This window comes from Chelonoidis abingdonii, chromosome 1 (assembly GCF_003597395.2).
Source record: "Chelonoidis abingdonii isolate Lonesome George chromosome 1, CheloAbing_2.0, whole genome shotgun sequence".
Classification (NCBI taxonomy): Eukaryota; Metazoa; Chordata; order Testudines; family Testudinidae; genus Chelonoidis; species Chelonoidis abingdonii.
In genome coordinates this window covers 292,132,521-292,146,680 of record NC_133769.1, presented here as the reverse complement: position 1 = coordinate 292,146,680, position 14,160 = coordinate 292,132,521, and the positions used below count along the sequence as shown (strand labels likewise).

General features: G+C 40.3%; 1 protein-coding gene across 5 annotated transcripts in view; it reads left to right on the top strand.

Moving 5' to 3' along the window:
• The window catches only part of UCHL3 (ubiquitin C-terminal hydrolase L3), a 66,768-nt gene extending 53,948 nt beyond the window's left edge, over nt 1-12,820 (top strand). For 4 of the 5 annotated variants that reach the window (XM_075061542.1, XM_032799891.2, XM_075061543.1 and 1 more), the window contains exons 6-8: nt 2,458-2,533; nt 10,571-10,629; nt 12,591-12,820. In XM_075061542.1, coding sequence (XP_074917643.1) covers nt 2,458-2,533; nt 10,571-10,629; nt 12,591-12,674 — 219 coding nt within the window. In that variant the 3' untranslated portion in view covers nt 12,675-12,820. Of the gene's footprint in view, nt 1-2,457; nt 2,534-10,031; nt 10,202-10,570; nt 10,630-12,590 lie in introns of those variants that run through there. The other variant, XR_012655012.1, reaches the window with a different exon arrangement.
• The last annotated feature ends 1,340 nt before the right edge of the window (nt 12,821-14,160 follow it).

The window sequence follows — 14,160 nt, the reverse complement described above, 5'->3', positions numbered from 1 at the left end:
CATTTCTAGAATAGTTCAAAGGCTAGTACTGCATTCATAGGCAATTAGAAATTAAAACAGGTTACCAGGCAGACTAGATGGTACATAGTATGTACATAAGCTTACAAATGGAGAAGCATTATGTTAGGAATTCATGTACATTCATATCTACCCACTGTCCAGTACAAACTATGGGAACAGAATGTACTGCTACTGATGCACAGTCTTCAGTGTAAATCTGATCTGATCAGCAAATTTCAACTGAAAATATAGAAAACTATTATCACATGTGAGATACTTTGAGAATAAAGAATATAAGATGTGAAAACATTTCATGTTAATATACTGCAAACAATTGATATTTGCCATTTTTGCCACATGTCAAATAGCTTCATTTTGGAGCGGAGGGGAGCTTTCCCATGCAAAAACAATAAAAAATATTTTAATACATTGTTGTTCAGTAGCTTTGACCAACAAATACCACACTAAGGTGTTGAAATTCACTGAAACCATAACAAGGGTAGTTGTCATGTTAGTTTTTTCTGGAACTGTGCAAAAAGACACTTTTTAATTTTGGATACTATTGTTTCAGCTTTTCGACAGGCTTATGGCACCAACTGACAGCTCCACATCACACCTAATCAAAATGTACATAAAATAAGCTTTAAAATGATATATGATGTGGATTTGCATATGAAGGGTACATTAAATTCCAAAAATATGACCCTTTTTGGAGAATTTCTGCATGCCTACAGATTTTGAAATGACTAGTGCAGGGATTGGCAACCTTTGGCACACGGCTCACCAGGGTAAGCACCCTGGCGGGCCGGGCCAGTTTGTTTACCTGCCGCGTCGGCAGGTTCAGCTGATCGCAGCTCCCACTGGCTGTGGTTCGCCGTCCCAGGCCAATGGGGGTGGTGGAAAGTGCCGCGGGCCGAGGTATGTGCTGGCCGCGGCTTCCCACCACCCCCATTGGCCTGGGACAGCGAAACATGGCCAGTGGGAGCTATGATCGGCTGAACCTGCCAGTGCATCAGGTAAACAGATGGGCCCAGCCTGCCAGGGTGCTTACCCTGGCGAGTCACGTGCGAGAGCTTGCCAACCCCTGGACTAGTGGCTTCCAGCCACCAGAATTTTTAGTAATAATGACAGCAGTTCGAGGCTTCGGAGCAGAGGGAAATTTGAGAAGATGGACTCTTTTCCTTCCCCCTCCCTCCAAACTCCCAGTGCCCTGAAGAAGCTAGAGTTGCATGTTTTAAGGAATAAAACTGTTAAGACATACCATTTTTAATCTACAGCCAATAGAAAATGACTGACTAGAATATAATATTACATTTAAAACAAAACTACATTAACAGAATACTAAAGTTGCAGAATCAATTCCTCAGAAGTTAGCAACTGCCAGAATTAAGGTTACCTGTGCAACTTTAATTCAGCCTCCTTTTGAGTATGCATTGTGATACAGTCTTTAATTACAAAAACATACATTTTCCACAGGACCTCTGCCTCTTTCATCACACAGGATGGTCAGGGAATGAATTAGAGGTACATAATTAATAAATAAAGCTGTTGTCTGTAGGATCCCTGCCTCCATTTGTTGCAGAAGTTAGACATGAATGGTGCAGGGATTGCAGGAAGAGGAAGGATGGTCTCATGAATAAAGCAGTTGATTGTTCCTCCAGATCACTGAGTTCTGCCTGTCCCTCTGGCACAGAGTTCTTATATGATAGTTGGCCTATCACTGAAACCAGATTTTTCGCAAGCGGTCAGTAATTGTGTACACCTTACTTTCTGAGTGTTCCGCTTGAGACCCTGGAGTCTGACTTGCATAAGTGCTGAGCACACAAAGCACTTTTAAGTTTATGTTAATGGGAACTGGTACACTGAACATATAAAGTGCTATATAAAATGCTAAATACTTAGAAAAAATAGGGCTTAGTAACCTAGATTTCTCAAAATGGAAACTCAGGTCAAAATAGAGGACATGACAACCTTGGTCTTAATCTCTCTGTGCTTCAGTTCCCTATCTTTAAAACAGGAATAATATCACCTTGATACTGGCGGTGTGAAGATACATTTATTCAGATGCTTGTATTTAAGCTAAACTGTATAATTGCTTAAATAAATGTGTTAAGATATAGTATGTCCTCCTGGTTAGCAGAAAGCACCAAATTTAGTGCAAAAGCTATATTTAGTTGCATATCAACATGTCTGGTTACTGACCAATGAGAACCAACCTGTCTTTAGGAAAATAACTAAAAAATACAAATGGGGGGGGGGAAAAGTACTTAAATGAAAGTTGCCTGATTGTTGATTTAAATCACTTCACTTTAAATCAATCCAACCTGGTTTTTAGGGCTTCTTGGCTACCAGTCCCCTCCTTTTATAAGTCACAAGCTTTCTATATTGGGGGATTGTATTTTTAGTATCATAAGAGATTTGATGTTCATAATATTATACTGTTTGTTTTTCTTACAGGCACCAAGCATTGATGAAAAAGTAGATCTTCACTTCATTGCGTTAGTTAACGTAGACGGTCATCTCTATGAATTAGGTAAGAACACTTTTTGTTTCATTGCTCTGGAAACAGGTCAGTGTGGTGATCTTGTCCGTTATAATCAAGAATATTACCATTAAAGTTACAATAGATTGTTTGACTTTGGTTTAAGATAGGTTCAAGTTGTGTTAGCTGTATTATAATTATTTCTTGTGTTTCTGCCAAAAATAATTAAACCTTCTTCCTGTTGATTTCTCCCCCTCCTCCATCCCACCGCCCCAAGAAAAGAAGGTTATGTAATCAGGGCCAGATTAACTTTTTCTGGGCCCAGTGCCAGACATATTTTGAGCCCCCATGGGGCAAGGGGCAGGGGAGCGGGATGCAGTCTCCAGAGTGAACGCAGGCTGGGGGCAATGAGGCACAGCGCAGCAGGAGCAGCCCCCTTCTGCAGTCCCCCTCAGGGGAGTGGGCTTGGGAGGGGAGAAGGGGCGGAGTGGGGGCGGGGCTGGGGTGGAGCATGGGTGGGAATGGGTGGGAGTGGAGCAGGTGTGGGGGCAGCTTTCTTGCTAGCTCAGCCACTAGGGGATCGGGCTGACCGAGGACCCTTCGACTTTGGGCCCGGCGCCATGGTAAACCTGGTACTGTAGATAATATAAAGGGCAGGATACAAACTACCATTGCTGGAAACTCGTCTGACTCAACAAAATTATGGTCCTAATCAGGAAAACACTTTTTTACTTCAGGTTTGGGGTGGGGGATTGGGTGGGGAGTGCAGGGAGGGAGTGTGGGGCATTAGCTTCTTTGATGAATGTCATTGAATTATTTATTATTTTCTTTGATTTTTTTTTTTCATGCTGAACAGTGCAAATTATGAATTCTGGCTAGAGCCATGTTACTGAATACCAGTATAGTCAGAATCAAAACATGCTTTTTGAAGGATAGCATACTAGTAGATATTAATGCTCTGTAATTCATTCATCGCAGGGTGATTTTAAAAAGTTTGCTTCATATTAAATAGATAATACTTCATTTGCATCTGATCATTTGCTTCTGCGTCTGAATTATTTTTGACTATTTGTTTCTGTGCAGGTTGAGCAGTACTAAATTCTGCTCAGATATTCTATAATGCTCCTAGTCTAAAGCATGTTGCTGGGCAACCAGATTTTGCTGTAGACATTTCTGAAAACTAGTTGAAGTAGTTTTTAAATAGGTTAGGATAAAAATTTCAAGTCACACGGACATCTTCCCAGTATAATGCTCCAATATAGTATAGTGAGTGTACACTTGCCATATTTCATCTGACTACTTTACTTAACTTTTTAAAAACATGTTCTTCATGAAGCAATGCTCTCACACATTTTTAATAGTTTGGAGGCAAATGTAGTACAAAGGGCATGTTCTGAATCAATATGAAGGTGACCCTAAGAATCATCACCATCAGCTGTACTTCATGAATGATGTACATTGTTCTCCATAAAGTGTGTTTTATGAGCTTATATTTTAGATGCTAGTTACTTACACTAAATAGTGGGGTAAAAGCTGTACGATGCAGCACAGATAATTTTTGGCTTTAAATTTCAAAATATGATTTTTTAAATAATGAACCGCCCATTGTTTTAAACTCTCTTCTCTGAAGTTTTGTGTCACTCTGTCCATGTTGCCTTTATATTTTATTGTGTCATTTACATGAGTTTAAAATCAGTGCAGAGCACATGATTATCAGCTTTGCATATTGTACATGCTCTAAGAATAACTAAGTAGGAGGAGATGAACTTTAAGGTATGTTTGAATTAAAAATGTATAAGATGTTGATGGTACAGTTACACAATAGAATGCTAACACCACTTCTTTTACAAATACGTAGATAACATCTTTACAAAAACCCTTTCCTGTACCACCATAAGAGATTAAAAACATATTTTCCCTTTTTCTTATTTCTCTAAACTATAATAATCTGTAACTCTTCTCTTCAACTAATTTATGGAAGTTCCTAAAATCTGTAATCATTGTGATTCCTGTAAATGTGTTCAGATAATTTTGGCTGAGTCATCAGCTTTAGCCACGGTGGTGAATATTTGGACTCTGGCAGGCTATGGAGTGCCACATGAACATAAATGCTCACACTACTGCCATCAAAAACATGCTTTTCATAGACAAATTCAAATGCTTTTGTGCCAAAATGCATGTAAGAATTCAGTCAAAAACACGGCTTGCGAAATACAGTGGCATTCAGTTCTGTTTTCTGGAATGTGCTGAGGATTTTATCTTAAAGTTGCAGCTTCAGTCATTTCTGCTATGTACAAGAGGTTAGTCATTAAAGTAAAGATCAAAAATGCTTTAACGTATTATATTTCATAAGAGCCTACTTAGGTTTTTTAGGTTAATTATAGGTTAGAAGTACTGCCAAGTTCAAGGAAATTATGGCAGATTTTTAAAAAATGATTTGAGAACTAAAGAGAATTTGGCCTAGCAAGCTCAGTAGGCCACTGCTGCGGGTGCTGAAGTATTTCATGCCTTAACACATGTTTAGACATTCATAGTTTTTTCATAAATAGCTTGAAATATTTGCATAGTAAGCAACAAATGAAAATATTTGTTGAGAAATACCACACTTAATGGGCACTGTTACACATCAAAATTGCAGGGTTAACTGTACCTTTGTCCCCTCCAGGGTCTCCTCAAGGGCACCCTTTTAATTCTCAGGTCTTTAGCTGTCACCTCTGACTGTGGGTGGGGACCCATGTTCCTCTGCCTTAGGATCAGAGTTTTAGATTAGTCTCTAGCAATTCACTGCGTTTATCCCAGCACGCCTGACTTTAATCCAGTGCCTGCAGATCTCCTCTCTTCCAGGAGCTATGATAACATTTACCAGTGGTTTCTCAAAGCACAGTACATTTACTTAGGACAACAGCATTACAAAGAAAACATATCATAAAACAATAAATGGTCTGTGTGCATGCTAAGCTTACCAGCTGTCACCCATCTTACACGTGGAGCCCCTAGGAGGTTTCAAAGTCCTTCAAACCCCTCCAGCAGGGTTTTGCCCTCTTGGCAAAACTGTCTATTGTGTAATTGTACCATCAACATCTTACACATTTTTAATTCAAACATACCTTAAAGTTCATCTCCTCCTACTTAGTTATTCTTAGAGCATGTACAATATGCAAAGCTGACAAAAGTCTGTCAGTTCATGGATCAAATTAATGTTGTTCTGAGTAAGTTCAGAATGACTATCATTTTTCCTTCTTGGTTTTCTTGCTCTCTTAGACCTACTCAAAACCAGTGTATACAATGGTACAATATATACAGTTGTCTGTCTCAGGTTTTGCAGTAATTCTTTCCCAGGGATTTTAATTCTTGCAGGAAGTTCTGTAGCCCACCTCTATTGAACCAGACTACAATCCCTAGTTCACAGATATACACATACCATTTTATAGCTATAAAACTGTTTGAAACTGCCCCACTTTCAAGGTCTCATGTGTTGCATCTTCCCCAATGGAAGTAACAATAAAACTGAGCCACACATTTTTTCATAAAAAATAAATCAGAAGTTTCCCAGTTCTGCACAATACAGTTAAAGAAAAAATGGAAAACTTTTGTAGCCCACTTCTTCTGATATGGTGCTAAACTAGTATTGTGAATCACGCCTACATTAAATGATCAGTATTAATTTTACTGTATTTCTGTGGCTTATATATCCTGCTCTTAATTGAGTAATACTTCAGTTACATGTTACTTGACCTTTAACCCCTTCAGAATTGGTGGGTTTGGAGTTCCCTTTTTAGTGCTTACCCCAGAAACCTTAGTTTCATTTGTCAGAGTATAAATTTGCATTCTCCTTTGAAATGACTGTGCACATATTCATTCCACTTGAAGTGTATGTGCACCTAGTGGAGACTTTTACCAGCAGTACCACTAGGTGGTGCATATGCCTGCTCTCCTCTTGCACTGAGCTGAGAACATAAAAGGAATGTGTCCGCCACCTCTCTCAACTCCTTCTCACTGCCCCTGGTGAGAACTGGAGCTCCTCATAGTTTTTACTTTGGTTCTCCAGCTTTAAATCTTTAGTGCATATAGTTCTTATAGTTAGCCTTAGAATACTTAGTTTAGTTACTAATAATTTTAGGTAGTCTGGGGCTAAAAATCACTAACCTTTAAGCAGTGTGTCACATGCCGGGCCATTATCCCTGTCATGGATAGGCACAGAAGCTGCTTAATTCCTCTTGGAGAGAGGCATGTGAGGGATAGATGCCCTATTCGTACCTCCTTCCCTTTTTTAGTCCTCTGTTAGGACTAAAAAACAGGAATTTTATGCCTCAAATTTCACCTCATGAAGGAGACTGTGTCCCTCCTTGGAACCAGGCACCCATCACAAGATGATGGACTCTGAAACTATGAGAAATGCTTGTCCAGCAGCTTCAACTTTGAAGCATAAATCTGGAGAGAAGCATCACTTTTCCTCCTTCCTGATGGCCTCTTTAAAGAAATTTAGGCATTCTGACTTGAACAAACAGTCAATATTCTGATCTTCTCTGCACAACAAGGCTTCCAGTAAGTCCTTTGGTGCTGAGTTGAGGCCTTTGAATAAGCACAGATGCTCACTGGATCCATCTGAGGTGGCACTGTCAACTCTAGTTCCTCTGGGGTTGAGACTGATGCCTACATCTTTGCTGTGTCCTTTGGCTCCACTGGAAGAGCACCTGGCTGTCTTGGTGTTTTCAGCTCCATAAGCCTACCTTTCCATAAGGGATCTCCTTTGTGTCCTATTACCTGAGTCCCCGTTGCTGCACCTGGATTTGGTCACTGTCAGCACTGTTGATATGTGGTATTCTGCCAACGTATTCTCTACAGTACTTTATGCCAAACGCTGGCACCAATTATGACTTTGGCATTCCAATCACCTCGTTGTTCGGCTTTTTTGGACCAGATGGTCTTCCTGATATCAGTGCCCCTCCCCCCCCCCCGACCTCAAGGGTGAATACTCCTCCCTTTCCAGATGATTCCTACATCTCCTCATTAGACTCTGAGCATGAGGGGTCTGTTTTATCATCAAAGTCTTTTCATTCACTTCATAGACCTTGTACAAGGGGTGCGAGGCAGAAGAAACAGGACTGGTACTCTCATAAAGAGGCTCCTGTACTGTATCCTCCATGACTCTACAGGTCTTTACCTGCTCCAAAGGAGTCTGGACCTCCATTGGAGTTACAGTCCAACAGGAGATCTCAGTCTTCATGCAGGAAACCTCTAGAGAGGCTCTTTCCACCATCCCTCTGTTGGCTGTACTGGATCCTATTGAGGAAAGGGAATTAATGGAGGAATCCCTAGGTGTGCCCTGCTATCCCCATATTTCATCTTCTTCCTTGGACAAAGCCATCACCCTGGAGTCAATATTCCCTTCTCCAGAGGGCTTTAAAGTCTTTCAGGAAAGAGTTGCCCGTCTCATTAATGGAGCCCAGCTAGAGATGATGAACACCCTCTGGCAAACCCCAGTCCCTATACCACCTACAATAAAGCAGTTTATTGGCTGACCAACATTCCCTGAACATGTGGACTTGCATACCTGCATGAGGTCAGTCGAAGTCTGCAGGTCCATCCACCAGTCCACTGTGCAGAGGGGATCCCTTTCTGTATTCATAAATGACTGACTCCGTCAACCAGAGCTGGGAAACCCATCTTAGTCAATTTTGAGCACAAGCTCTCTGTTCACTCCAGGAGGTCTCACTCCACATAAATGAGGACCTCAGAGCTATTTATCAGGCCTGCAAGATGTTTATGTACACCACTAAGAACCCGGTGATACAAGTTTTACAGACAACACAGCTGCCATGTTTTATCTGAACAGGCAGGGAGGTGCAAGCTATGCCAGAAAGCCATCCACCTGTGGAATTTATGCATCAGAAATGTCTTCCTGAGGTTATTCCACTTTGCAGAAATGAGAAACATAATTGCAGATTCCTTCAGCAGGATTTTCATAGACCAACACAAGTAGTCAATCGGAAAGGACATTGTCCTCCAGATCTTCTACCAGTGGGGTTGCCAGTAATAGACTTTTTTGCAACCAACCTGGACCACAAGTGCAGGATATTTTGTCCAGGACAGGCTGCAGCCCATATTCCATCACAGATGCAGTCGTCCTCACCTGATCAAGTCATCTCCTATATGCATTCCCTCCAGTTCCTCTCGTTCCCAAGGTGCTTAGGAAATGGAAGAGAGACAAAGCAGTGTTAATCCTACTGGAACCAGTCTCACCAAGGCATTACTGGTTCATGGATCTACATCAATTTTCAGTCAGATTACTGATAACTTTGCCCCTAGTCTCAGAACCAGGGTAAGTCCCAACCTCCAATCTTTTCACCTCCTGTTATGGATGAACTTCGGTTGAATGTTCACAAGAGATCATGCTCCTGAGATCTTCAGGTCATCTAGATGAGCAGCAGAAAAGAATCCACTAGAGCGATGTACATACAGAAGTGGAGATGGTGCTCTATTTGGGCACAATTTCAACATTTACTGACCCGTTAGAGAGAGATCTCACGTGTGTGTATTGGACTATTCATTGCACTTGAAATCTTCTGGCCTATGGCCTATCAGTTAGTTCTGTGAGATTCCACTTGGCAGCAGTATCTGCTCTGCATCCACCAGTGGACAGGTTTTCCATCTTCCAGATTTTTAAAAAAAGTTTTGTCCAACATCTACCCACATGTGTCTGATCCAGTACCTTTATGGAATCTTAACCCAGTCTTCTTTAGACTAATGGGTTCTTCCTTTGAACCTAGGATGACAGCCTCACTATCCCTAGTGTCTATGAATATGGCATTCCTAATAGCAATCACCTCTGCAAAGGAGAGTTTTGGAACTTTATGCTCTCTTAGCTGCTCTTACTTTTACAGTTTTTCATAAAGACAAAATTTCTCTTAAGCCATACTCTAAGTTTGTCAAAAGCAGTTTCAGCTTTCAACCTGAATCAAACCATTCGTCTTGTGGTGTTATTTCCAAAATCTCGCTCTCCCGAAGCTGAAGAGAAGCTGCACACCTTAGATGTTCACAGAGCTCCAGCATTATGTCTAGATTGCACTAAGTCCTTCGGAGCCTCTCTCCCAGGCTTATTGTAGCCTACAATGGGAGAGTTAAGGGCCAAACAGTAACAGCTCAACAAATTTCTTACTGGGTTTCTGACTACATTAAGCTGTGCTACAGCTTTCCTAAGATCTCCTCCTCCTCTTCTCAGGACAATAGCTCGCTTTACTAAGGCTCAGTCTACATCATCAGCTTTTCTGAGCAGCATCCTGGTAAAGGATATCTGCAAAGCAGCAATACCTTTTTCCAGGCATTACTATCACTCAAACCTTCAGCAAGTTGGTGCTACAGTCTGTTTCAGGTGATCCAGTGTCTCGTCACCTGTAAGGGAACTGCTGATGAGTCATCTAAGTGGAATGTATATATGCACAATCAGTTGAAGGAGAATAAACTGTTACTTACCTGTATAGTAACTGTTGTTCTTAGAGATGTATAGTAACATACATTCCATGATTCTTCCTCTTCCCTGCTATTTCAGATATTATATATACAGAAGTGTGAAGGAATGGAGAGGGAGGCAGTAAACATGCCCCCTTTATGTCCTTGACTCAGCACATGAAGAGAGCAGGGGTGCATTGTGTGCATATACACCTGAAGAGGAATGTATATGTGCACAACACATCTCAAAGAACAAAAGTTTGTGTATAGGTAAGTAATTTTTTTTTTTTTTTTTGGCTAAATGCACTAAAGAACTCAAGGTTTCCTCTTGGCCTGAAAGTTTTTGTGTATTAAAAATCTGTGTTCAACTAAAAAGTGTTTTATTATTTACTGTCACTAATTCTTTGTAATACTGTAATACTGTTGAAATACTTGGTGTAGAGGGGAAAGTGCTGAATAGTTCGGTATTACAATTAGTATGCTAAGTTTATGAAAAACTGAGCTGATCTTGGCAGCATGTTCTCCTATGAGCAGGGAATTATTTAATGCTTTAGATTTATGTTCTTGGCTTTTTCTTAGACAAGCTTTTCAGTTTTCATTTTACAATTATATTTTGTATAATTGCTTGTATTCCAACAGATGGGCGCAAACCTTTTCCAATAAACCATGGACAAACTAGTGATGACACTTTTTTAGAGGTAGGAATAGAAAAATCCTTTAAGTTTTTGTGCAACTTGAACTTTATGCATTTCCTGGGTATGTAGTTGGGTGAGGGAAGGGATAAGAAGAAAAGGCCTTTAATTAACTAATTCTCAACCAGGAGTATTTCAGAATATCCATGCCATTACTTCTGTGTGTAACAGAACATTTGAATATGGCGGAATATGGCTTGAGCAGAAATCTTGTACGGGTACTATGCCCATAGATCAGGTTGCTTTTTCTCTCATGTTGAGGTGGTGTTATGCTTCTGCTGCTCTCAAAACATGCATACATGATTGGGGAGCCCTGAAATGACCAGTCTCTGAGGACTTTTGAGTGAAGGTATATTGTTTTTCTTCCCCCTTATAATTTGAGAGATGCCATGCTAACAAAGGGTGCACTCTCTCTTCCAGCATTTTATAGTCTTTGCCCTTGTTCTCAACCCCCAAAATTTGTATTCTACCTATTCCTTTCTAACCTCTTTTGTCTTAAACGTACTTGCTCATTGCTGATTTAACGTGCTACTCCTAGGGGGAATTCTGCACCACAAAATTAATAATTCTGACACTGTATTTTAAAATTCCGAGCAATTCTGCATATTTTGTGAAAATAACACAATATAATCATGCCAGTTTCAATTATTTTGGTAGTTTATTTAAAAATACCTGTCAGCAAGTATGTCTATAACAATGCAGACACACACACAAATTCCCCCAGGAGTAGAGAGTTAAAGAAACCTCTACAACAAACCAGTTCCTGCTTTTCTGCCTCTTCTCTCCCAGAGCCCAGACGAGGGGCCAGACACACCCCCTTCCGCCCAGAGCCCAGCCATGGGGCCCTCCCTGGCCCAGACACTCATCCCCTACCCCCTAGAGACCAGCCCCCAGACATTCACAGAGCCTACCCTCCTAGACTCCAGGGATCCAGATGGAGAAACAGTCTGATGATGCTGGGTCCCAGGCTTGCATGGAGTTTCCTGTGCACCACTGTCTGTCTCCTTCCTTCAGGGGGTACTGGGAACTGCAGTTGCGGGGAATCCTCCAACTCGTCTCTTCCCACCCCCACCCTCCCTTCCTTGTCTTCTATTTGTGAGCTGGGCTCTGCTGGGTCCAGTGGCCCCTAGTGGTGGCCAACGTCTCTGCAGCCCATTTCTGTGAGGGGAAAAACGGAAATTCTGCACACCCAACATTAATGTCTGCAAAATTTTGCATTGCACAGTGGTGCAGAATTCCTCCAGGAGTACACCATGCATAGCAATCTAAAATTTGTGGTCACTTTACATAACCTTTGGGGAAGCAAGAGGCTGGAGATGCACAGGCTGCTTCCTTTAAGCTGTCCAAAGCCACTTTTTCTTAAATTACACACAGTGTGTATGTGTGAAATGAGTGCATAGTCTCCTTTTTTATTCCTTCACATGCCTCATATTTTCTAACAAAAATAACAAGTACTGTGTGGTGCACTCTCAGTCTAGATTAGACACAGGAGCTATTTACAGTCTTCCACTTTCCCAACATATAAAGCTGGTGATGTTGCTTAAGAGTTCAGTGACATCTTTAGGTGAAGGAGAAAACTTTCTGAATACAGCAGTACTACTAAAGGCAAACGTGAAGAGAAAATTATCCAAGTGCCTCATCTTTTGAAATGTAACCCATAGTGTTCCAGACTGTTAGATGCAACAACTACATAAATCATTATAGTTCTTGAAGTTCAAAACACCTACATTGGGCACAGCAAGTAATATTTAGCAATGTCAACTCAGATCAGAAATTAATTCCAGTCAGTTTGACACATTGGTAAATTTGTGCAGAAAGTGAAAGAATCACGAGGGACATAATTGCTGTAAATCATAGTTACAATACTGCATTTAATTCATGTGCCAATTGCTTTTTTTCTTTTTAGTAAGTGTGTTTTATATAATAAGTGGTGATTGTGTGTTTTTCATATCTTATTTTTTAAATAGGATGCAGTAGAAGTTTGCAAGAAGTTCATGGAACGTGACCCAGAAGAATTAAGATTTAATGCAATTGCTCTGTCTGCAGCTTAATTATCCCATTTGGAAAAGCTGCACCACTAATATATTGTAACAAAATAAAAATATTGCCATATATTATGAAAGACTTTTGATACTTTCACTAATATGTTGATGAATTTGAGATATGTGGATTAAATCTTGAATTAGTCTTTACTGCATCTTGTTGCTTGTTCCTGTATCTTACATACACCAAAGATCTTTCATGAACTTGACTTTCATATTTCCTTTTAGTTATTTTGAATTATTCCCTATGATATTTTATCCCAGTTCATCAGCTGAGTAAAGAGTAGATAACAAGAAGACCAGAACTGAACACACGAATTCAGACACACTTCAGGGAGTACATTGTACGTTGATGAACAACGATAGAGATGCAAAATGTCGGACTCTTGGTTTTTCAAACTGTTTTCTAATGATAAATTAATAAATTAACATTAATACACTTAAAGAACTTATTCAGGTCAATCAGAAAACCAAAAAGTAGTTTTCATTAAAATACTTATAAATGCAAAGAGATTGAAGAGACTTTTTCCATACAGTTACCATCAGTTAGTAGCCGTAGCTGTTTTTCTTTGGATAGTGACTGTGAAGTGCTCAGGGAGATTAGAGAGACTATTAAAATAAAAACTCTATAATAGTAATAGGGGATTTCAATTATCCTCATATTGACTGGGTACATGTCACCTCAGGGCGGGATGCAGAGATAGTTTCTTGACACCTTAAATGACTGCTTGGAGCAGCTCGTCCTGGAACCCACCAGAAGAGAGGCAATTCTTGATTTAGTCCTAAATGGAGCACAGGATCTGGTTCAAGAGGTGAATATAGCTGGACCGCTTAGTAATAGTGACCATAGTATAATTAAATTTAATATCCCTGTGGCAGGAAAAACACCACAGCAGCCCAACACTGTAGCATTTAGTTTCAGAAAGGGGCACTACACAAAAATGAGGAGGTTAAACACAAATTAAAGGGTACAGTGCCGAAAGTGAAATCTCTGTAAGCCGCCTGGAAACTTTTTAAAGACATAATAATAGACTCAACTTAAATGTATACCCCAAATTAAAGAGAGAACCAAAAAAGCCACGATGGCTAAACAACAAAGTAAAAGAATCAGTGAGATGCAAAAAGGCATCTTTTAAAAAGTGGAAGTTAAATCCTAGTGAGGAAAATAGAAAGGAGCATAAACACTGGCAAATGAAATGTAAAAATACACTTAGGAAAGCCAAAAAAGAATTTGAGGAACAGTTAGCCAAAGACTCAAAAAATAATAGCAGGGGCTTTTTTTAAGTACATCAGAAGCAGGAAGCCTGCTGAACAACCAGTGGGGCCACTGGATGATCGAGGTGCTAAAGGAGCACTCAAGGACGATAAGGCCATTGCGGAGAAACTAAATGAATTCTTTGCATCGGTTTTCATGGCTGAGGATGTGAGGGAGATTCCCAAACCTGAGCCATTCTTTATAGGTGATAGATCTGAGGAACTATCCCAAATTGAGGTA